Source organism: Coregonus lavaretus (assembly GCF_964263955.1).
Source record: "Coregonus lavaretus genome assembly, chromosome: 22".
Taxonomy (NCBI): Eukaryota; Metazoa; Chordata; class Actinopteri; order Salmoniformes; family Salmonidae; genus Coregonus; species Coregonus lavaretus.
Genome location: NC_140009.1, coordinates 44063755 through 44090229, shown reverse-complemented (window position 1 = coordinate 44090229; position 26475 = coordinate 44063755). Strand labels below are relative to the sequence as shown.

Below are 26475 nucleotides of genomic sequence, written 5' to 3'. Positions count from 1 at the left end.
GATCCCCGGTTAAGGCCAGTGGTGTGTGTTCCCAGTACGGACCGGCCTGTTCCTACTCCACGCACCAAGCCCACGGTGTGCGTCGCCAGCCCAGCCCGGCCTGTTCCTGCTCCACGCACAAAGCCTACGGTGTGCGTCGCCAGCCCAGCCCGGCCTGTTCCTGCTCCACACACAAAGCCTACGGTGTGCGTCGCCAGCCCAGCCCGGCCTGTTCCTGCTCCACGCACAAAGCCTACGGTGTGCGTCGCCAGCCCAGCCCGGCCTGTTCCTGCTCCACGCACAAAGCCTACGGTGTGCGTCGTCAGCCCAGCCCGGCCTGTCCCTGCTCCACGCACAAAGCCTACGGTGTGCGTCGCCAGCCCAGCCCGGCCTGTTCCTGCTCCACGCACAAAGCCTACGGTGTGCGTCGCCAGCCCAGCCCGGCCTGTTCCTGCTCCACGCACAAAGCCTACGGTGTGCGTCGCCAGCCAAGCCCGGCCTGTTCCTGCTCCACGCACAAAGCCTACGGTGTGCGTCGCCAGCCCAGCCCGGCCTGTCCCTGCTCCACGCACAAAGCCTACGGTGTGCGTCGCCAGCCCAGCCCGGCCTGTCCCTGCTCTACGCACAAAGCCTACGGTGTGCGTCGTCGGCCTGGTCCAGCCCGTTCCTGCTACTCGCACCAAGCCAAGGGTGCGAGTCGTCAGCCTGGTCCAGCCCGTCCCTGCTCCACGCACTAGGTCCACGGTGTGCGTCGCCGGCCCAACCCGGCCTGTTCCTGCCACTCGCACCAAGCCAAGGGTGCGAGTCGTCAGCCGGATTCAGCCTGTTCCTGCCACTCGCACCAAGTCAAGGGTGCGAGTCGTCAGCCGGATTCAGCCCATTCCTGCTACTCGCACCAAGCCAAGGGTGCGAGTCGTCAGCCGGATTCAGCCCATTCCTGCTACTCGCACCAAGCCAGGGATGCGAGTCTTCAGCCTGGTGAGGCCTGTTCCGGCTCCACGCACCATGCAAAGGGTGCGTATCGTCTGCCAGGTCCGGTCCATTCCTGCCTCACGCGCCAAGCCAGGGGTGCGCGTCGGCAGTCCTGATCCAGCTAACTGGGTCAGATCGGACTGGGGGCACTACGGGGGGATTGTAGTAGGGTGGTGGTCAAGCCCGGAGCCGGAGCCGCCTCCGAGGAGCAACACCCACCCAGCCCTCCCCTATTTGGGGTGTAGGCGCGGTCGGAGTCCGCGCCTTTAGGGGGGGGTACTGTCACGCTCTGGCTCCGGGACTGTGTATTTTGAGCCAGGGTGTGTTCATTTGGTTGTGTTTGGTATTGGTTGTGTTGTATTTGGTTGTGTTTCCTTGTTTGGTCGTGTGACTCCCAATCAGTGGTAACGAGTGTCAGCTGTCGGCTCGTTATCTCTGATTGGGAGCCATATTTAAACTGTCAGTGTTCACCTTAGTGTTGTGGGTTTTTGTTCCGTATCAGTCATTGTAACTGAGGACTTTACGATTCGTCATTGTTTGTTGTTTTGTATTGAGTACTTTAAGTAAATAAAGTCATGTTCGTATCGCACGCTGCGCCTTGGTCCACTCACTTAGTAGACGTTCGTGACAACCACAAAACTACTGACCACAACCACAAAACTACTGACTACAACTACTGACCACAACCACAAAACTACTGACCACAACTACTGACCACAACCACACAACTACTGACCACACAACTTCAAACCACAACTAATGACCAAAATTCCTGACCACAACTACTGACCACACCTACCTTACCACAGAACTACTGACCACAACTACTGATCACTCTTGATGATATGAAAAGAAAGTTTCAAACAACAATGTGTGAGCAGCATTAGGTGAAAATGGATGAAAAATACTCATGCGGATGGAAAGATACTTTCTGGAAATAGTACCTTTTAGTATATCAATAACATCAGTCTGGCCATTCTCTAATCAACCTGAGAGACATTTCAAAACAAACAATCCGGAATTCCAGTTTCTTATATGAACACATCAAAAGCAGTGGCGTAGTGGAGCGTAAACGCAGTTTATCCACTTTTTGTGGAAAAATGCATCGAAACGATAAGTACATGTACTGTAGACAGTCGTTATGTACAGTATAGGAGCATCTGGCAGAATCAATTCTTCCTCAGCAGTCGACTGTATATCATTACTCTACACAATATTAAAACAATCATGAATTAGCATTTTAGGATAATATGAATGAGAAAAACTGTAGGACAAATGCAAGATGTTTTCAGGGAAAGTACTTTTTTCAAACAAATCAAACAGTGTAACAAGTTAGGCAGTTTTCATGTTTTCTCGTGTATCACATTAATTAGAGTATAGACAACCATTTTGTCTTTCTCGTCTTGAAAAACATTTTCAACTTCTTCCACTATCACAAAAGTACTTTTAAAGAGCTAAAGCAAGCCCCACAACTTTATTTGTAAAGTAACAATGGCTACCATGAGAGGTAGATACAGTGAGGGGAAAAAGTATTTGATCCCCTGCTGATTTTGTACGTTTGCCCACTGACAAAGAAATGATCAGTCTATAATTTTAATGGTAGGTTTATTTGAACAGTGAGAGACAGAATAACAACAACAAAATCCAGAAAAATGCATGTCAAAAATGTTATAAATTGATTTGCATTTTAATGAGGGAAATAAGTATTTGACCCCCTCTCAATCAGAAAGATTTCTGGCTCCCAGGTGTCTTTAATACAGGTAACAAGGTGAGATTAGGAGCACACTCTTAAAGGGAGTGCTTCTAATCTCAGTTTGTTACCTGTATGAAAGACACCTGTCCACAGAACCAATCATTCAATCAGATTCCAAACTCTCCACCATGGCCAAGACCAAAGAGCTCTCCAAGGATGTCAGGGACAAGATTGTAGACCTACACAAGGCTGGAATGGGCTACAAGACCATCGCCAAGCAGCTTGGTGAGAAGGTGACAACAGTTGGTGCGATTATTTGCAAATGGAAGAAACACAAAATAACTGTCAATCTCCCTCGGCCTGGGGCTCCATGCAAGATCACACCTCGTGGAGTTGCAATGATCATGAGAACGGTGAGGAATCAGCCCAGAACTACACGGGAGGATCTTGTCAATGATCTCAAGGCAGCTGGGACCATAGTCACCAAGAAAACAATTGGTAACACACTACGCCGTGAAGGACTGAAATCCTGCAGCGCCCGCAAGGTCCCCCTGCTCAAAAAAGCACATATACAGGCCCGTCTGAAGTTTGCCAATGAACATCTGAATGATTCAGAGGAGAACTGGGTGAAAGTGTTGTGGTCAGATGAGACCAAAATCGAGCTCTTTGGCATCAACTCAACTCGCCGTGTTTGGAGGAGGAGGAATGCTGCCTATGACCCCAAGAACACCATCCCCACCGTCAAACATGGAGGTGGAAACGTAATGCTTTGGGGGTGTATTTCTGCAAAGGGGACAGGACAACTTCACTGCATCAAAGGGACGATCGACAGGGCCATGTACCATCAAATCTTGGGTGAGAACCTCCTTCCCTCAGCCAGGGCATTAAAAATGGGTCGTAGATGGGTATTCCAGCATGACAATGACCCAAAACACATGGCCAAGGCAACAAAGGAGTGGCTCAAGAAGAAGCAGATTAAGGTCCTGGAGTGGCCTAGCCAGTCTCCAGACCTTAATCCCATAGAAAATCTGTGGAGGGAGCTGAAGGTTCGAGTTGCCAAACGTCAGCCTCGAAACCTTAATGACTTGGAGAAGATCTGCAAAGAGGAGTGGGACAAAATCCCTCCTGAGATGTGTGCAAACCTGGTGGCCAACTACAAGAAACGTCTGACCTCTGTGATTGCCAACAAGGGTTTTGCCACCAAGTACTAAGTGATGTTTTGCAGAGAGGTCAAATACTTATTTCCCTCATTAAAATGCAAATCAATTTATAACATTTTTGACATGTGTATTTCTGGATTTGTTGTTGTTATTCTGTCTCTCACTGTTCAAATAAACCTACCATTAAAATTATAGACTGATCATGTCTTTGTCAGTGGGCAAACGTACAAAATCAGCAGGGGATCAAATACTTTTTTCCCTCACTGTAGATATTCACAGTGCCACTGCTTTCTAACCATTCAAGTTAGAAACTCCAAACCAGCTTCAGGATGAAGGAAACACTTAATAGATTCATAGATTCTTTAATTCCTCCATCTTTTAATCAGTTTTAATTTGCATCATTTGCATATTAGAACAAACGCGACAACCCTGTAACAATGTAAACATGACACCAACTTTCAAATGTGCAAACGGCCCCAACATAGATTGCTTAAGAAAATGTGTTTGATAGCATCCATACTTTTTGTAATACACAAATATTTAAATGAGCTCCCAATGCATGTTTATGGCAATACAATATGTTCAGACTGACCCAACTTACATTGCTTGCTTTCAGAATTGTTATACCATTTACACTTTTTGAACTATATCCATTTTAAATGTTCATAAAAGCTCCATAGAATTGAATAGGAAGTATTTGGATTTGCCACTGCTCTTACTGTGTTTAAGCTATCAATTAAAAAGCAACTTTGAGATGTTCAGACTGACCCGAATTAGATCGCTTGCATTTTTTAATACTATTTATACTTTCAACTATAACCATTTAAATGTGCATAAATTAACATGGGTTTGAATGAGAACCATAGGAATACAGAGGTAGCTATTCAAAATGGTCCTGCTCCTTTGCCAATTAAGCTATAAAACCAACTTTAATACATTCAGGCTATCAGTCTGTTATATCTGGTAATTCTCCTCCTTATCTGGTGTCCTGTGTGAATTTGAGTATGCTCCCTCTAATTCTCTCTCTCTCTCACTCTCTCCCTTCCCTCCCGGAGGACCTGAGCCCTAGGATCATGCCTCAGGACCAGTCCACCTGGTCATGCTGCTGCTCCAGTTTCAACTGTTCTGCCTGCGGCTATGGAACCCTGACCTGTTCACCGGACATGCTACCTTGTCGCGGACCTGCTGTTTTCAACTCTCTCTCTCTCTACCGCACCTGCTGTCTCGACCTCTGAGTGCTTGGCTATGAAAAGCCAATTGACATTTACTCCTGAGGTACTGACCTCTACAGCCACTGATTATTATTTGACCCTGCTGGTCATCTATGAACGTTTGAACATCTTGAAGAACAATCTGGCCATAAAAATGGCCATGTACTCTTATAATCTCCACCCGGCACAGCCAGAAGAGGACTGGCCACCGCTCAGAGCCTGGTTCCTCGTAGGTTTCTTCCTAGGTCTTTCTAGGGAGTTTTTCCTAGCCACCGTGCTTCTACATCTGCATTGCTTGCTATTTGGGGTTTTAGGATTTATAAATATATTTGATTGATAACTTATTTCACAACCATAAATACTTTAAAACAAGCTAGCAAGCACACCACACTTTCTTCAGGAAATGTACTTTTCTAGTTCATCATACTTTTTTATATTCCCCAACCATCCATCCATCCATCCACCCCTCATTCATTCATCCCTCTACAATCCCTCAATCACTTGTACTTATTTTAACTGCTTCAGCTTTTGTTCCATTTTGAATTACAATTTAAACTTCTTCCACTTCCATAAAAATACTGGTATTCCCTAAGTGTTCGTGTTAGGTGCAAAGTCTGCACCTGGTGATCCCTGGATAAACAAACCCATCAAAACAAATGTTGAATATTAATCTGTTTTCATATACACTTAACCACAAAATATCTGCTGCAACTACAGTTGAAGTCGGAAGGTTACAAACACTTAGGTTGGAGTCATTAAAACGCGTTTCTCAACTACTCCACACATTTCTTGTTAACAAACTATAGTTTTGGCAAGTCCACTTTGTGCATGACACAAGTAATTTTTCCAACACTTGTTTACACACACTAAGTTGACTGTGCCTTTAAACAGCTTGGAAAATTCCAGAAAATGATGTCATGCTTTAGAAGCTTCTGATAGGCTAATTGACATACTTTGAGTCAATTGGAGGTGTACCTGTGGATATATTTCAAGGCCTACCTTCAAACTCAGTGCCTCTTTGCTTGACATCATGGGAAAATCTGAAGAAATCAGCCAAGACCTCAGAAAAAAAATTGTAGACCTCCAAAAGTCTGGTTCATCCTTGGGAGCAATTTCAAAACGTACATCTGTACAAACAATTGTACGCAAGTATAAACACCATGGGACCACGCAGCCGTCATACCGCTCAGGAAGGAGACGTGTTCTGTCTCCTAGAGATGAACGTACTTTGTTGCGAAAAGTGCAAATAAATCCCAGAACAACAGCAAAGGACCTTGTGAAGATGCTGGAGGAAACAGGTACAAAAGTATCCATATCCACAGTAAAACAAGTCCTATATCGACATAACCTGAAAGGCCGCTCGGCAAGGAAGAAGCCACTGCTCCAAAACCGCCATAAAAAAGCCAGACTACGGTTTGCAACTGCACATGGGGACAAAGATCGTACTTTTTGGACAAATGTCCTCTGGTCTGATTAAACACAAATAGAACTGTTTGGCCATAATGACCATCGTTATGTTTGGAGGAAAAATGGGGTCGCTTGCAAGCCGAAGAACACCATCCCAACCGTGAAGCACGGGGGTGGCAGCATCATGCTGTGGGGGTGCTTTGCTGCAGGAGGGACTGGTGCACTTCACAAAATAGATGGCATCATGAGGAAGTAAAATAATGTGGATATATTGAAGCAACATCTCAAGACATCAGTCAGGAAGTTAAAGCTTGGTCGTAAATGGGTCTTCCAAATGGACAATGACCCCAAGCATACTTCCAAAGTTGTGGCAAAATGGCTTAAGGACAACAAAGTCAAGGTATTGGAGTGGCTATCACAAAGCCCTGACCTCAATCCTGTAGAACATTTGTGGGCAGAACTGAAAAAGTGTGTGCGAGCAAGGAGGCCTACAAACCTGACACAGTTACACCAGCTCTGTCAGGAGGAATGGGCCAAAATTCACCCAACTTCTGTGGGAAGCTTGTGGAAGGCTACCCGAAACGTTTGACCCAAGTTAAACAATTTAAAGGCAATGCTACCAAATACTAATTGAGTGTATGTAAACTTCTGACACATTGGGAATGTGATGAAAGAAATAAAAGCTTAAATAAATCATTCTCTCTACTATTATTCTGACATTTCACATTCTTAAAATAAAGTGGTGATCCTAACTGACCTAAGAGACGGTATTTTTACTAGGATTAAATGTCAGGAATTGTGAAAAACTGAGTTTAAATGTATTTGGCTAAGGTGTATGTAAACTTCCGACTTCAACTGTATATTAAGTGAGTGCTGGCCCTTTTCCCAGCTGTGTTCCATTCCTAAAACCTAACTTCTGATGTTGCACCTGTCACCAACCCATATCACTGCAAATACATTTTGGTGGTCTGATAAGCTCAACAAAAACGGTTTAGATATACTTTACCAATGTTGTATATCTTACTGTATTTTATGACATGAAATGTTTTGGATGGATCCCAAATTGTATAAGGTGCACATTGTATAAAAGAGCTTCCAAACTCATTTGATGTGTTTTGGACAAATGGGTCAAGTGCAATAACCATTATGTGAGTTATATACAAAACTATTGTATTCAATGGACACAAACCAAATGACAATACTACTTTACCATCTAATTGGTTTGGTTTAGATACAATAGATCTACTATTGGGGATAGGCTACATTGGATTTCACACAAGTAAACCAGACATGACCTGAGAGGTTGTTTTTTTCACTCCGGTTTGTCTGGCTAAAGAGACGCCGGTCACGCCATGACAAAAGAAGTGTAGAGCTCAACTCAAGCTACGCAGCTCCTCGTCATGGGCAGTCGTGGTGCAGCCGAAATCCTCCCCCATCCCAAAAGCTGAATTTTTCATTCTCACGTATCAGAACCTTCTTAGACAATAGGTCATTGTCCATTCAGCTTTCACAGATGGGTTACCCACGCCGAATTTGCTGGGAAGACAAAGGAGACCCTAACCGTAAGCTCTAAATGGAAAAGTTCTGGATTCATACAGCCGAAATGTTAATTGAAGGCCCCGCCGGGGTGATAGGGGCGCGTGCAGCAAGTGCGCGTATCAATTTCAGGGCTTCGTTTTGTTCCACGCCAAGCGTTCGCTCGACTGCATCATTAGAGGGTTCTGTCCCCACAGAATTAGAACGATGGTTATCTTGGAAGTATTTCGATTATTTATCTTATTGAAAATGTTTTGAAACATGCAGACCTCACAGGTCAAGTACACATGGTAATTAAAAATGATTTGTGATAACAAATATCCTGTTTCGAACAATCCGTGAGTTACTTGAAAATATGCAAGGCTTATAATGAAAAGCTATGTTATTTGTTTGATTCTCTGTTTCTTAAACTAAAACGATGCAACCCGTCTCTGAACTAGGGCATCGACCATCAACAATTCGTTACACTCAAATAGGCTTTTACGCACAAACATTGATGAACACACTTGCGAAAATATAGCTTGGACGCTATAAAGCATTTAAAAGTCAAGCCAACCGGACTATTGCAATATGGAGAGAGCATATATAGAAAGGGGGGTGTGGGGGAAATCTATTTTGGCATCCTAGTTTTTAATCATGGATACCATGGAGACCATAACCCAATAGCATGCAGATTTTGTAGGCTACCGACGCCAAAAATTGTTAGCAAAACATGCTTCGTAGACAAACTTAATGCAGAAAAAGTTTAGAACAAGTAGGGTGGGGGCTTCCTCCCTTATAGTAGGGTGACACGGGCTGGTGGTAGGGGGGATGGTAGTGGGGAGGAGGGGGACATGGGAGAGGTGGGTTGGGTTGAGGGGTGGGTTAGGGGTCGGTAACAGACGCCCATCTGGTCTCCATGGCGCGTGCTGCACGCGTGGTTCCCATGAGAACCGTCGAGTTTGATAGGTCGTTAACACTGTAGTGATTGTCGTTAGAAACTGGTAGCCTATGGAAGACATGCTAAAGGCATTTCTGAATAGAATTAACGGTAAATGGTTTGTTGGCTCGAATTAAGAGTGGTTCCACTCCTAAATGTGTCTCAGGATATAGGCCAAATGTTATAAACATTTCTACATTTGCTTTGTTCATGTAGGAACTAAACGCATTTCCATTCATACCCATCATCTGTTGTGCATCCCCCCGAAGTCACGCCCCTCCCCAGGCACCACAAGTAGGCTACAGGTAAAGACAGCTTCCATCAGAAATGTAATAGGCTTAGACGTCACACAGTAAGAAAAGTATTGTTGATCACAATTTACAAGCAGATGTTATTTGAAGTTAGCTTGGCTTGGGTATCTGTCGGTGTAAATTTAAATAATGCATAAAGCCCAGTGCCCCCTCCATCGTCCATCCACCCATAGCTCCTCCACCAATGTTATACTATGATACAGAATGGATATCAAACAACATCTGTGCAAAACATGTATAACGCTATCTACAAAACGTGAGAGGCTGAACGTATATTTGAAAAACGTGTATTGAATTTAACCATATCCATCTATTGTAACCTGCATCTATTTATCGAATTGAACGTGAAATTGAACACAGGTTAAATATTTATTCAAATAACATGTAGGCCTAATGTGTGGTTGATATGTTTCTATTCACTAACCATGAAAGGTGTTACAATGCAATATGCTTTCCATGGAACATTGGTTATGCGTAATTACGCATGGGTATCGAACCATTTAACTTAATCAAAAACGTAAATAATAAGCTGTAAATAAAAAAAGCTATGCAATTCAGAATAATCAGAGAATAATGAGAAATCTTTGAAATGAAAGACTGCTTGTATACAATAGCATTTCATGTTCAAATCACTTTGACCAAAAAGCAACGCTTATTTACGTAGACGTTTTGCAAGCTTTGTATCGTCAAATTTAGCTTGCACGCACCATAGTTGTTATGCTTGGATTAAATTGGGAGACAGATGGTTATTGTTGCAGATTTGGTGCTCTTGTGTTGTTTCAAATGCAAAGGTCCTCAGTCAAAATTATTTGACGGTAGCTTGGGGGCGTACCCGTGACGCACAGAACCGACGCTCAGGACCTCCATATAAACTGTGGCCCGAGGTCTTTGGAAACATATCCTCTCCAATCTCCAAGATTTCTACTTCAAAATAGTGCTCCTTCACATAAGAGAACGAAAATGACTCAAAAGATGGCCTCCGAATCTATCCAATCCCTTGCTCCAAGGCTAACTGTGGCCAGGAGAAAAGAGGCGCTTGAATTGAGAAAGGTACGGGTCTAAATAGATACAATAGAATATAAAATACGTTTGTGCATCTAAATTCTCGTGTTAAATGTTTTTGCAATGGATTCTAAATTGTGTGTTACCCTTTTTCAGACAATGAAACCTTTGTTGGAAAAGAGAAGGCGCGCCCGTATCAATGACAGCCTCAACCATCTGAAGACTCTGATCCTTCCACTCACAGGGAAAGATGTAAGTTCCAAATAACCAACAAATAGGCTACGCTTTATACGTGTCTAGAACACACAGCTGTAAACATTTCATCATCGAAGTTATGCTTATAGATAGATACAGTGGACTAACCATCGCCCTGTTCTCTTTTTGTGTGCAGAATTCTCGGTACTCGAAGCTTGAGAAAGCTGACATCCTTGAGATGACCGTAAGATTCCTCAGTGATATTCCTGCTGCTCAGAAAAAAAGTACCTCAGACAGCTTCAAAGAAGGGTACAAAGCCTGCCTGCAGCGCGTCACTGCGCTGATCCCCAAAACGAACTTGGACAAAGACTCATGCCAGCGGTTGAACGACTTCATCCAGCAGTCCATGTCTGCGTCCGTCGCCCCAGCCTGTCAGAACTGTTGCGCTCAGAGCTCCAGGGCTTTCCCCCAGATTCAGCAGAGACTCTTGAGCCTCAAAGCAAACGTTGGCTCCAGAATCGAGAGCCACTCGAACTCGCTTCCCAACCGGCCCCAGCCAGTGCCACAAGCTGTCAATGCTAACATGTGGAGACCCTGGTAGATTCAAAAAGCCATAACGCCAATGTAAATTGTATGCTATGTACATGTCGGGAAAACGTCTATTGTACATATGTATCTATCAGTACTAGGCTATAGAGATGCATGCATTGTCATATTCTCTTGATGAAAAGCTATAATTCATCGTTAAATCATGTTAGTTAAGTATTATATACTGAAGTAATTACGCACGTCTTCTGTCCTATAAGTTGACAAGTTTGAAGAAATTCTTATTTAAGATCTGCATGGATTTAATTTTTCTATATTTAGTCCTCTTTGGGGGGTTAAATGATAAAAGGGCCACAGAAAACGCCCCTGTAAACCCAAAGGGTTATTATATGTATGTAATTTGCACTTTAGACTTCAGTATCCTGGGTCTGTGCAGATAAACGATATGTAAGCACGTTGTGTTGTTACTTAAAAACGTAAAATGTATCTTTTAGGGATGTATTTGTAAATATATTACCATTGCGCATTGTATATACATTTAGCTGTAATAAAAACTGCGATACCGTGGTATATTCCTCTTAATTTCAACTTTCCTTTGTCTTTGTTGGTATGACTAGGATATATGTAGCCATAACGTAGGCCTAGACTAAGCACCAAAATATTATTTCATTTTAGTTGGTAAGAAAATGTATCATTACGCACTGAAGTGCGTGTCATCAAGACGCAACCACCAACTGTTCCCCAAACGTTTAAACATATGGCCTTAAAAGGTTAGTAAAATAGTAAACATGCCCTTTTAAGTAACAAGGTTTTAGTCAAATAAGATGCAGTTGGGCAGTTGAGCAAGTGTAGCACATGAGGATCTGTGAAACTTATGCAGCAGCCTGAAGTGTCCCCACTTGTGCCAGCGAATAGCTGGCTTTTCGCGTGGCGCGGACTGGTAAGACGCTTCAGGAGGGCGGTCACGTGTGCTAGCAAGGCAGAGGTTCGCGCCAGGTATGGGCCGAATAGGGAGGAAGTGGTACACGGTAAGCAAACAGCGTGAAGTCCTTTACACAACAAGCACAGTGTAATTAGGATAGGCGCTTGGACTGACAGGTGTTGTGCAAGTGACCAAATCCATTGCGACATATGAGGGGTGATCATCGAAGCTAAGCGCGCTATCCTAACTTAAAAAAAAAAAAATGTATGTATGATGCCCAATACATAGGTCCGGCAAATGTACGATACGAACAACCACCATACATATAAATAAAAATAGAAGATGACAGATCACATTTCAACATACTGGGATCATGTCCTGATATTTCACCTTTGTAACAGTTGAATTTGACTCCACTTAGCTGTAATGCTGACAGTGACATGTTAACAAAGATTGATAACTTATAAAAATAAACTAACACATTGTAAAATTAACCAACATTGCCTATCGGAATGTAGTCCCACTCTTGCTTATATGTAGAACTGTTTCAGCTTAGTCTTTCTTTAAAGTTGACATCATGTCCTTCCAATGGGCCTTCAGCTGTCAAGTTGATTTTCCTCGAAGTACTGTGATATACACACACACACTATTATTGCACTGTTCACAATCATCCTCTGTGTGGCAATACATTTCCCTGTGTGTGTTACATAGTGAGGTTGCCAGTCTGTTACCACTGATAGGTGGTTAGAAGGGTAAGGCAAAGGAAGAACCTTCCAAATAATGTTTGTTTCATGTTCTTTGCCGTTATAGATCATGAGAGATTAATAAGCAAAACCAGTGATATGGAGATTTTAAAGGTGGTCTTTTTAAAAAAAAAATCGCTACACATACCTCTGACAGGCAAGACAGTGTGATAAGAAGCGGAGTCCTACTCCAGAGCACTTGCAAATTGTTTGTTAAACGCATTGGGAAATGTGGGACATCATCCATGTTTTAACATGCATTAATGAGGTAATGAGGACACCATGCCATCTAGTGGTAGAGTTGCGCTATTTCAGAAAAAAAACGACAGGCATTTTAGCAAAATGGGTTTATTCAATTGATCTAATCAGACAGAAACTATTCGTCAACAAATTTGCACAAACCAAATTTGCACAAACCTTCGGGAGACTTGTTCCTCTCCATTTAGTAAAGCAAAATAACATTGACAGAAAAATTGTAGGGAAATAGTTTGAATGTACTCCCAAATCCTACATCTATAAATTGTGTCTTTCGACCAATCACATAAGATCTTTTCACAGATCCTTTTCAGAGCTGATCTGATTGGTCACAAGACCAATTAGTGAGAAGAAAGAAAATCCGAATTGGGCTGCCTGTGTAAATGCAGCCTAACTGTTGGACAGACATTTCTGACCAATCTGGAGTTTCAACAAGCATGCATGTTTAACAACTCTCAGAATGTGTTATTCATAAAAAAAATTACACATTACATGTTGAATGGGGTATGGTAGTAGGTGCCATCGCACCGGTTTGTGTCAACTGCAACGCTGCTGTGTTTTTCACAAGGACGACGACTCAATATTAGGAAAGTGTTCCTAATGTTTGGTACATTCTTTCATGTACTTTCCTCTCTGATCCTTCATTTTGAGCTTTATCCATGTCCACAATAGTCTCAAAATATTTGGACTAATCTCTGCCTCCTACAACCTCTTAAGCCACCTGAAAATACACAAAACAAGCTGCATGTTAAAATACAAAACAAAGGTTAAACGTTGCAGAGGGAATGAAAACCTCAATCTCCCAACAGAATAATGTGATTATGAAAGCAGACACTATGCAACCTGCACCAAACTTTAAATGAAATCTCATCTATATTAATAACCATACCTGTGAGTCTTAATCATAAGAGCAGAGACGTCTGGTCTGGCATTTCTCTGTTGGCTTTGCAGGGGCTTTCACAATGTCAGACATTGGTCTGGTCTGAATGGGACTATTCTGAAACAAAACATGAAGATGACAAATGAGAGAATAGCTTTGAAACTCTGAAGGAAGCAGGGGAGGAGGTAAGGAAGAATGAAAAAAAAATACAGCGAGATAGACTACATAAAGCGAAATAACGCAAAGAAATAGTAAATACAGTATATACTGTATATTCAGACCTCTTCAGATTTCTGGTGAGCATGCCGTTGACCAGTTTAATGTGCTGGTCTAATAGGTCACCCTGGACTGCAAACATAAAAACCATAAAACTAAAAGGTCAGTTGAGGTGAGAAAAGGTAAAATGACTAATGCCTGAAGTACAGTGAGTTACACACTATGTATGTGGACTCACTATGAAATGCCATTCAGGTCAATCTACCTCAATCATCGTTAAACAGGCCTTCCCCAAAGTAAGGGAGGTAGGATTGTGATTTCTAATACCAACATGTATATCGAAAACATTTATAGCCTGTTGGATTTTATTTTTTACAATATATATATTTTTCGATCCTACCTCAAACTATAACATTTAATTGAATAAAGTCCTCGATAAAGGACTACAAAATAAAATGGTTGACAGAACAGGAATTTAAATATCTTTGTCCCAAAACCTACAGTTTAAATCCTTTATGGTCTGTGTAAGGTTCACAAATCAACCACATTAAGACCTATTGTTTCAGGTATTGGCTCCCTAACAGAAAGTGTCTCGTTATGTGGACTTTCACATTTATCCATTAGTCAAACAGTTGCGATTTTATTTTTAAAAAGACACCACTGATTTTCTAATGAAACTACAAAGTACAGTGGGGAAAAAAAGTATTTAGTCAGCCACCAATTGTGCAAGTTCTCCCACTTAAAAAGATGAGAGAGGCCTGTAATTTTCATCATAGGTACACGTCAACTATGACAGACAAAATGAGATTTTTTTTTCCAGAAAATCACATTGTAGGATTTTTTATGAATTTATTTGCAAATTATGGTGGAAAATAAGTATTTGGTCAATAACAAAAGTTTCTCAATACTTTGTTATATACCCTTTGTTGGCAATGACACAGGTCAAACGTTTTCTGTAAGTCTTCACAAGGTTTTCACACACTGTTGCTGGTATTTTGGCCCATTCCTCCATGCAGATCTCCTCTAGAGCAGTGATGTTTTGGGGCTGTCGCTGGGCAACACGGACTTTCAACTCCCTCCAAAGATTTTCTATGGGGTTGAGATCTGGAGACTGGCTAGGCCACTCCAGGACCTTGAAATGCTTCTTACGAAGCCACTCCTTCGTTGCCCGGGCGGTGTGTTTGGGATCATTGTCATGCTGAAAGACCCAGCCACGTTTCATCTTCAATGCCCTTGCTGATGGAAGGAGGTTTTCACTCAAAATCTCACGATACATGGCCCCATTCATTCTTTCCTTTACACGGATCAGTCGTCCTGGTCCCTTTGCACAAAAATAGCCCCAAAGCATGATGTTTCCACCCCCATACTTCACAGTAGGTATGGTGTTCTTTGGATGCAACTCAGCATTCTTTGTCCTCCAAACACGACGAGTTGAGTTTTTACCAAAAAGTTATATTTTGGTTTCATCTGACCATATGACATTCTCCCAATCCTCTTCTGGATCATCCAAATGCACTCTAGCAAACTTCAGACAGGCCTGGACATGTACTGGCTTAAGCAGGGGGACACGTCTTGCACTGCAGGATTTGAGTCCCTGGCGGCGTAGTGTGTTACTAATTGTAGGCTTTGTTACTTTGGTCCCAGCTCTCTGCAGGTCATTCACTAGGTCCCCCCGTGTGGTTCTGGGATTTTTTCTCACCGTCCTTGTGATCATTTTGACCCCACGGGGTGAGATCTTGCGTGGAGCCCCAGATCGAGGGAGAATATCAGTGGTCTTGTATGTCTTCCATTTCCTAATAATTGCTCCCACAGTTGATTTCTTCAAACCAAGCTGCTTACCTATTGCAGATTCAGTCTTCCCAGCCTGGTGCAGGTCTACAATTTTGTTTCTGGTGTCCTTTGACAGCTCTTTGGTCTTGGCCATAGTGGAGTTTGGAGTGTGACTGTTTGAGGTTGTGGACAGGTGTCTTTTATACTGATAACAAGTTCAAACAGGTGCCATTAATACAGGTAACGAGTGGAGGACAGAGGAGCCTCTTAAAGAAGAAGTTACAGGTCTGTGAGAGCCAGAAATCTTGCTTGTTTGTAGGTGACCAAATACTTATTTTCCACCATAATTTGCAAATAAATTCATTAAAAATCCTACAATGTGAATTTCTGGATTTTTTTTCTCTCATTTTGTCTGTCATAGTTGACGTGTACCTATGATGAAAATTACAGGCCTCTCTAATCTTTTTAAGTGGGAGAACTTGCACAATTGGTGGCTGACTAAATACTTTTTTCCCCCACTGTATACCAGTTATTAGTGAAGGAGATTGGCTGATGAGGCCCTCAAATTCTTCCTCTCCAACCGCTTAAGTGATGTGCCTACAAATTATAAATGAGCTTGCACAACTAGTGCCTAATAAAAACTATTTTCAATTTAATAAATAATACTACCTACAGACTTTTGGAAGAGCAATGGAAACTCCATTAGCTCCCACCTATGCAAATCTCTTCATGGGGAAATTCGAATTGGATTTTATTTATGAAAATAATCCTTACAAAGACCATGTTAAATATTGGACCCGCTATATAAACGATTGCTGTATGATCTGGACGGGTTCCGAAATTAAAATATATACATTTCTTAACTACATTAACTCTAGAGTAAAATCAATTTCCTTCACTATGGAAAATAACTAACTCTAGACATTTCTTAGATGTACTTGTTACAAAAGGACAATCTATAAGTACTACAGTTAACAGAACCTACAGATAAAAATACTGTATTGACAGCTGATAGTTATCACCCTCTCCCCCTAAAGAGGTTTACCAGTAAGTCAACTTCATAGACCGCGTCGCGTCTGTGACACAGAGGTAGAATATGAGACAATCAAATTTTCTCCTTGAGCATTTTCACTTGAGGAGATACCCCGATACCTGGCTTGATGAAGCTCAAAAACAAGTTAAAAGCTTGAACTGAAGCGAGTTACTTAACTCCCAACAAAAACAGAAGAAACAGTTCTGTAAACTATATACTTACTTTCAATGATAGCCGTAATGGCATCAAGTCTATTGTCAATAAACATCGGCACATTCAATTCAGATTCCTCTTTCAATTCTGCCTTCCAGAATCCACCTTTACTCACCTATAAACGATCAAGAAATCTATCAAACATATTGGTTAAATCAGATGTGTTCAGAGAGAGAAAAGAGGCATTCATAAAAGGACACTTCCCCTCTAGATCTTGTACCTCTTGTAGCACCATAAGGAAATGTTCTAACTTTGTATGCCCTCAGACTTCTAGGACCTATGAGATAATGTCATGTATAATGCATTACTAAAAATTGAGTTTTTTATATGTTACAGTGTTCTTGTAATAAGATTTATATTGGAAAAACATCCCGCACCTTGAAGGTACGCCTTGGAGAACATAAATCTCATGAATTGATAACGTATTTTGGTGAGCGGACACCTGGGGCGGTTGATTTGGGAGTTGCACTTCGTGCCCACTCCCATACCCTATAATTCTGTATTTCTTTGTGACTAATTTGTATACAGGTAACAGTAGACCAGAAAAGCCACATACCTGATTGGCAGATGAGTGGCAATCCTGATTAGAAGCACCTGCTGCACATCTGTTGTTCTTTATAGATGCTGTTCTGAATGAAAAGAAAACTGTACCTACACACTGAAGGCTGTAAAGTTGAAACGTCTGTGTACGCTATCCCTGATGCAGTGAAAATAATTTAAAACATAGAAGAAAGAAGTAAGCTTTATGCAACATCTTTTTGAGCGCAAACCCATTACACCATTTTGCTTAGCCAAAGTAAACAAATCCTAAGGAAAATAGTGCTAATTCATAATTGTGACAACAGGAGGTAACACTGGTCTAATTTCAGACTGAAATAGGCCTACGAGGTATTTTAAGATAGACTATAAGATCCATTAAACTCAATACCGTATGAAATAAATGACTTAATTATTTCTGCTGTAAGGCTTCGCATGGGTTGGCCATCTTATTTGAATAACTTCCATATCCTTGTCTGTACATAATGCCCTGAATCTTTTCTACAACGCCCGGAAATCTGCCCCCTTTATTCTATGTACCCAACGCACTAGAAGACCAGTTCTTAAAGCCTTTAGCCATATCCTTATTCTAGTCCTCCTCTGGTGATGTAGAGGCTAACCCAGGCCCTGCAGCCCTCAGTATCACTCCTACTCCCCAGGCGCTATCATTTGTTGACTTCTGTAACCGTAAAAGCCTTGGTTTCTTGCATGTTAATATCAGAAGTCTCCTTCCTAAGTTTGAGTTATTCACTGCGTTAACACACTCCGCCAACCCTGATGTTCTAGCAGTGTCTGAATCCTGGCTTAGGAAGGCCACCAAAAATTCGGAAATTTCCATCCCCAACTATAAAATTTTCCATCTAGATAGAACTGCCAAAGGGGGTGGAGTTGTAATCTACTGTAGAGATAGCCTGCAGCTCTATCATACTATCCAGGTCTGTGCCCAAACAGTTTGAGCTTCTACTTCTAAAAATCCACCTTTCCAGAAATAAGTCTCTCACTGTTGCCGCTTGCTACAGACCCCCCTCAGCCCCCAGCTGTGCCCTGGACACCATATGTGAATTGATTACCCCCCATTTATCCTCAGAGTTCGTACTGCTTGGTGACCTAAATTGGCATATGCTTAACACCCTGGCCATCCTACAATCCAAACTAGATGCCCTCAATCTCACACAAATTATCAACAAACCTACCAGGTACAACCCTAAATCTGTAAACATGGGTACCCTCATAGATATCATCCTGACTAACTTACCCTCTAAATACACCTCCGCTGTCTTCAACCAGGATCTCAGCGATCACTGCCTTATTGCCTGTGTCCGTAACGGGTCTGCGGTCAAACGACCACCCCTCATCACTGTCAAACGCTCCCTAAAACACTTTAGCGAGCAGGCCTTCCTAATTGACCTGGCCCAGGTATCCTGGATGGATATACATCTCATTCCATCAGTAGAGGATGCCTGGTTGTTCTTTAAAAGTAATTTCCTCTCAAATCTTAAATAAACATGCGCCATTCAAAAAATACAGAACTAAGAACAGATATAACCCCTGGTTCTCCTCAGACTTGACTGCCCTTGACCAACACAAAAACATCCTGTGGCGTACTGCATTAGCATCAAATAGCCCCCGCGATATGCAACTTTTCAGGGAAGGTAGGAACCAATATACACAAGCAGTCAGGAAAGCAAAGGCTAACTTTTTCAAAACAGAAATTTGCATCCTGTAGCACTAACTCCAAAAAGTTTTGGGACACTGTAAAGTCCATGGAGAATAAGAGCACTTCCTCCCAGCTGCCCACTGCACAGAGGCTAGGAAACACTATCACCACCGATAAATCTACAATTATCGAGAATTTCAACAAGCATTTTGCTACGGCTGGCCATGCTTTCCACCTGGCTACCACTACCCCGGCCACCAACTCTGCACCCTCCGCTGCAACTTGCCCATGCCCCCTCCCCGCTTCTCCTTCACACAAATTCAGACAGCTGATGTTCTGAAAGAGCTGCAAAATCTGGACCCCTACAAAATCAGCTGGGCTAGACAATCTGGACCCTTTCTAAAACTAGCCGCCGAAATTGTCGCAACCCTTATTACTAGCCTGTTCAACCTCTCTTTCGTAACGTCTGAGATCCCCAGTGATTGGAAAGCTGCCGCGGTCATCCCCCTCTTCAAAGGGGGTGACACTCTAGATCCAAACTGTTACAGACCTACATCCATCCTGCCCTGCCTTTCGAAAGTATTTGAAAGCCAAGTTAACAAACAGATCACCGACCATTTCGAATCCCACCGTACCTTCTCCGCTATGCAATCCGGTTTCCGAGCTGGTCATGGGTGCACTTCAGCCACGCTCAAGGTCCTAAACGATATTATAACCGCGATCGATAATAGACAGTACTGTGCAGCCGTCTTCATCGAGCTGGCCAAGGCTTTCGACTGTCAACCACCGCATTCTTATTGGCAGACTAAATAGCCTTGGTTTCTCAAATGACTGCCTCGCCTGGTTCACCAACTACTTCTCAGATAGAGTTCAATGTGTCAAATCGGAGGGCCTGTTGTCTGGACCTATGGCAGTCTATGGGGGAGCCACAAGGTTCAATTCTTGGGCCGACTCTTTTCTCCGTGTATATCAATGATGTCGCTCTTGCTGCTGGTGACTCTCAGATCCACCTCTACGCAGACGACACCATTTTGTATACATCTGGCCCTTCATTGGACACTGTGTTAACAAACCTCCAAACGAGCTTCAATGCCATACAACACTCCTTCAGTAGCCTCCAACTGCTCTTAAACACTAGTAAAACTAAATGCATGCTCTTCAATCGAACGCTGCTGGCACCCGCCCACCCGACTAGAATCACTACTCTCGACGAGTCTGACCTAGAGTATGTGGACAACTACAAATACCTAGGTGTCTGGTTAGACCGTAAACTCTCCTTCCAGACTCACATTAAGAATCTCCAATCCAAAGTTAAATCTAGAATCGGCTTCCTATTTCGCAACAACTCATGCTGCCAAACATGCCCTCGTAAAACTGACTATCCTACCGATCCTTGACTTCGGCGATGTCATTTACAAAATAGCCTCCAACACTCTACTCAGCAAATTGGATGTAGTCTATCACAGTGCTATCCGTTTTGTCTCCAAAGCCCCATACACTACCCACCACTGTGACCTGTACGCTCTTGTTGGCTGGTCCTCACTACATGTTCGTCGTCAAACCCACTGGCTCCAGGCAATCTATAAATCACTGCTAGGCAAATCCCCACCTTATCTTAGCTCATTGGTCACCATAGCAGCACCCACCCTTGGTCTGCACTCCAGCAGGTATCTCTCACTGGTCATCCCCAAAGCCAACACCTCCTTTGGCCGCCATTCCTTCCAGTTCTCTGCTGCCAATGACTGGAACGAATTGCAAAAATCTCTGAAGCTGGAGACTTATCTCCCTCACTAACTTTAAGCATCAGTTGTCAGAGCACCTTACCGATCACTGTACCTGTACACAGCCCATCTGAAATTAGCCCACCCAACTACCTCATCCCTATATTGTTATTTATTTTGCTCTTTTGTACCTCAGTATCTCTATTTGCACATAATCTCTTGCACATCTAGCATTCCAGTGTTAATACTAATTGTAATTCTTTAGCACTATAGCCTATTTATTGCCTTACCTCCATAACTTGCTACATTTGCACACACTGTATATATATTTTCAGTTGTATTTTTTTACTTTTTTTTTTTACCCCATATGTAACTCTGTGTTGTTGTTTTTAATCGCACTGCTTTGCTTTATCTTGGCCAGGTCACAGTTGTAAATGAGAACTTGTTCTAAACTGGCTTACCTGGTTAAATAAAGGTGAAAAAAAAAATGTAGACTTATGTTCCAGCAGCAATGGTATGACTGTACATTGTTAGTGTTTACCAACAGTGTACAGTGATATCATGGCTGCATGATGCATGTTTCAACAGGTGTTTATTTGCTAAAATAAACTGTGTTCCCAGGTAACTTACAGCCTACAGATAATTCAGTTTAGTTTGCAATGCATTTAACAAGGCCTCCAACATTTAGGCTGCACAACAAGGCGTAAATACAATCATAAAATTACAAAAGACAAAAGGAAGGTAGGCCTTGTTGCTAGGATACAGTTGGGTGATGAGCTGGAAGTCTGCTCTTGCCTTATCAAACTCCTTCATGACAAACACCGCCTGCCTCCTCTGGAATATAGCCTTCTCATTGGCCATTTCAAGCTCCAGGGGGCGCGCGCACACACACGAGAGAGAGCAAAACCAAAACTAGGTCAGTGAATAGTTGTAGTGTGGAATTTTCAGGTAGTCAGATAAGTTCAGAAACAGTCATGTCAGGTGTGGGTCTCCTGAGTGAGTGTGTGTTTTGGAAGGTGGAGCTTGGTTCCTGTGATTTGAGGAAGCACATGGTCAGGTTGAGGTGAGCAGCCAACTGCAGGGCCTGAGCCATCTGCTCTTCCCCGTTGGGCAAACTTGATTCATTCTCCGGCCACGACACGATCCTCTTTAACAGGAAAGACGCCGGCCAATACTTCTACCACACACCCACCATCCTTTTATGCTGCACCACTACTTGAAGCTACAGTACCAGTCAAACGTTTGGCCACACCTACTCATTCAAGGGTTTTTCTTTATTTGTACTATTTTCTACATTGTAAAACGATGAAATAACACATGGAATCTTGTAGTAACCAAAAAAGTGTTAAAATATATTTTATATTCTTCAAGGTAGCCATCCTTTGCCTTGATGACAGCTTTGCGCACTCTTGCAATACTCTGCACTCCAGGTGTTTGCCTGGAGTGCAGATGGGTGGGGTTGGAACTAGTCTATTGGTTCCATTGTGCCAAGCAAACTCAAGCAATCCCAGATAAATTATTGCAATGATTTCAAATAGTATTTGAACGCGGGTCTGATACCAAGTGGCCCATGTGTGCTGGACACATAGCCTTGCAGGGTGACTCTCACATTAAGTTCCTCTAGTACCTGTGTAGTACCACTGCTCACTCTAGTAGCAATTTTGTATGCACATGCTGTTTGCACTGTCCATTTAAGGGATAAGACAATAGAAGAACCTCAAATGCGTTTCCTTGATTCCTCGTGTCCTCTCCTCCTTCTCAAAACCCATTGGATTTGAGGTTCAGAGGTCTTTCCCCTTTGACCTCCTCATCAATAGGTTTTGAGAAGGAGCCGAGGAGAGAGGATGCGAGGAATCAAGGAAATGCAATTGAGTTTCTCCCAAGACTGTGAGAAACGTGTCATATGTTAGGGCCAAATCACAAAAATGACTAGACATTCTCTTCTCACAGCCTACATGTAACTGAAACTGTACATCTAAAACATGGTTTGTTATTACCAATCATGTCTGAAGATTATTGTTCAAAACAAACAGAAGACAAAATGTCTCACCTCTCACTGGTTTTTACTAGTTACACTCAGTTTGAATAATGGAGTTCCCAGAGATTTTAGAAACACTTAAAGGGCTGTGTTTTGTCTTAACCTGGTGTGACGTTTTGATAACTGTGTAAATCTCTCTTGGACCAGGTGACTTATCAATATATTCGGCTCTATTTACTCTTAGATTAAAGAATGCTAATTAGCATCAAAGTAGACATCATGCAAAACTACAAATCCCTGCAAGCTCCTGCGCGTCATCTCTAGCTGACACCTTTGTTAACATGTATTGTGTCAATTTAAAACTTGCACAAGACGGTTCACAGAATTGTCAATTTAAATAAATGTTGCCAACTTATTAATTACTACATTTGGCTAACATTCGATAGTTAATCCAGAGATTCGTACCTTTGCCTCGATTCAGCATGATCGTCCAGATCATCATGGCATTTGTAGTTCTTTCTGATAACCACATTAGCAACTAGTTAGCATTTAATTTTTTCATACATTCATACAGGTGAATATATTGATAAGTCACCTTGTCCTAGAGAGATTTACACAGTTATCAAAACGTCACACCAATGTAAACCTATACGAAAGTGTTTCTAAAATCCCCTATGGGAAAAATGAATGGTGGAAAAACGATTGAAACCATTTCCCTGTTTGACCGCTAGGTTTTATGGGTATTATGACTCATACTGGGGTACTCTATTCAACCAACCTGGAAGACCAGGTGTGTTGTATTTAGTCAATCACTGAACTGATCAATTAGCTCAGTTGGTCTGGTGTGGTGCCTAGTTGGGACAAAATCCTGCAGAACTCCAGGAACAGGGTTACCTACCCCTGCTGTAGATACTCATTCAATTAAGCCATTTCACATAGATTTGAGCTAATCATTCTCATTAAACTTACCATATTCATCAAAAAGACATCACTGGAAAATAAGTGTATGTGGAGCGTCTATGTGTTTGTTAAACAGATACCTCTCTCACCAGGTAAGCCTATTGAGACATGGATTGTGTTCATTAGGCATCAAATGGAAGAAAATTGACTAAAACAGGGAGGGACTACCTGGACTTAAAGGAAACCCTCATTTTTGTTTTAAAAACTTTTCGAAACATTTTGCTTCAGTGCGCCCTACTGAACGTAACCCAGACATGATATTGGTGATGCTAATTCTTAGTCAGTCCATATGATTATAGTACCTGTGTATGCACCACTGCTTTCTATGTCTGAATTACATCAATGATGCACTTTCATGCGACAGGAAGGAATTTTTGAAAGGTAGTCAAATGTTTTGTTGTTTGCCATTCTCTGTTTTGTATGTTTTCGCATTTTTATTTTTGTCTTTGTGGCATGTCAGCTGGATATGGACTTGTCGAAAGAGAATCAGCACCACATTAGTCGTTTGACAATTCAGTAATCTTTTGAAGATTGCTATTTAATTGTCACTTTATACACCGATCTGTTCAGTTATTATTTTATGACGGTCATCAGTTAGCCTACATGGGATGATTCGAAAACGTTGTTTCACTTTTTAAGCAGTTACTTTTTCAAAAGAGGGGGAACCAAATCCAATAATGAACAGAATTTAACACAACACAGTATCATTTTGATCTGTATTAAATGCTTTAAAAACTGGGCCCTGGAGTTGCGTGTTGATATTTGTCCTGGTAAAAGCTGTTATGTTGTGATTGCTATTGATCTAAAAATAACTTTGATTTTGCAACTGGTTCTCATCCCTATTGGGTTGCCAGATTCAGCTATTTTGTCCTTTGGTAGTTAGGAGGAGAGTGTGTGTCACTGTTGAGTTGCAAGCGAGAGAGATGATGAGATCAGCAGGGTTGGTTGGATTACATGAACAATTGCAGATTACATGACAAAGTCATTAGTTACATAATCCATTGGATTACTCAAAATGAGTAATTTTATCTGATTACTTTTTTATTACTTTCTTGGTTAGACAGATCTGCCTCCTCAGTTTCCTCTCTAACTATGCCCACCCAACCCCCCAGCATCCTTGGTGCTGGCTGCATATTCTTGATGAAATGGCATCACTGCTAAAAGGTCAGCTTTACTGTCAAGCTCCAGGGAACATATTTTGTTATGCAATTGTCGTCCTACTATACACTGCCACCAAGCAGATTGTGGCCAGTAAAAGAGGAAATGGTCATTTGAATGTATGATAAAGACGTCAATAGACAGCTGTAACGGAATACAAGAGAAACACACACACACACAGGGTAGCCTACACCTAAAGAGATCATATTTCATTTTTCTTTGGGCTACTACATACCATGTGTGTGCAGGTCTTATATTTGATCCCAATGTTATGCTGACTCACTTTATTGTATTACCTTTACACTTGTCATACATTCCTGTAACACATTTATTAGTAGTACCAAAGACAGTACATTATGAAGATGGGCAGAAACTGCTTCTACAATAGAAATTCCCGATCACACTCAGCTCATGCGCAGAAACACGTTATTGGGTATAACGGTCATCTCGTGCTGAACTGTGCATGTGCAGGCCTTCAAATCATAGACACTCCTTTGATATAAAGTTGTTTATAACGAAAACAAATATGTGTCAGTTTGTCACTTTCACAAGGTTGGAGTAATATAACGTTCAACTACTTAAATCTAGGTTGTGCCTTTTTAGATTTTGAGAAAATGTATAACTAAGGAAGATTTTTCACTTCTCTCATTGACTTCTCAAACCCCGGCCTGGTCTGCTTCGCAAGGATTCTCGGATGTATCGCAATGTTGTGCCTCTGGATTTAGAAACTTTGTGATCCGGATTTGAGCGAGTGCTCAGCTCGTTCTCGACACTGTGTGCACACGTATGCGTGCTGAACTCTACGCCCACCGTGACGTATAGCACCTCCCACCGGGCAAAATGGTGTGAAAAGAGTGTGTCCTGTCCGATTCTGGTCCATGCTATTTAGAATCCTTGGGATGCCCCTACCCCATTGAAGTTGACGTTTAAAATTGTTATGGTAAAGATCATGGATAAAGTGAAACTTATCCATTTTTCTACTTGATATTCATAATCTCCAGCACCACCCCAACATCAACATGTTGAAATGGTACGTTTCTATGTTTTGTAGTAAAAAAGGTAGAGAGATGTGTTTCCAATGACATGTGCATAGTGTGATTTTTACCAGTTGTAAGTAGGCATTGCCTACTAATTGTCTACTAATTGGTTGATGATGTCATTGGAAACACTTATCTTCCTCTCTTTTTTTACTACAAAAAAGAAATGCGCCATTTTCATATATGTTGATGTTGGGGTGGTGCTGAAGATGATGAATATGGAGTAAAACATTTTAGGAATTTTCCTGTAAGGTTGGGTGTGGACGTCCCAAGGATCCCGGATAGCACTAACTGTCCGGTTCTCACATCAGAGGCGGGGTCAGTGTGATGATGTCAAAGTATGATGTAACTGGGAGAAAAGGAGAAGGCTGGTGGACAGGTCACATACACTTGTAGAGACAGACAGCATGAGTGTTAAGACTGATTCAAGATCAGTGAACACAGGTTCCCTTTCAATCAGCAGA

General features: G+C 42.1%; 1 protein-coding gene across 1 annotated transcript; it reads left to right on the top strand.

Annotated features, from left to right (window-relative positions):
- Positions 1-10349: 10349 nt before the first annotated feature.
- LOC311149359 (transcription factor HES-2-like) lies at positions 10350-10986 on the top strand (the record flags this gene model as incomplete). The annotated part of the gene is made up of 2 exons (XM_084186528.1): positions 10350-10442; positions 10582-10986. 2 exons carry the CDS (start codon positions 10350-10352, stop codon positions 10984-10986), a joined length of 498 nt encoding a protein of 165 aa, XP_084042654.1.
- Positions 10987-26475: the final 15489 nt, after the last annotated feature.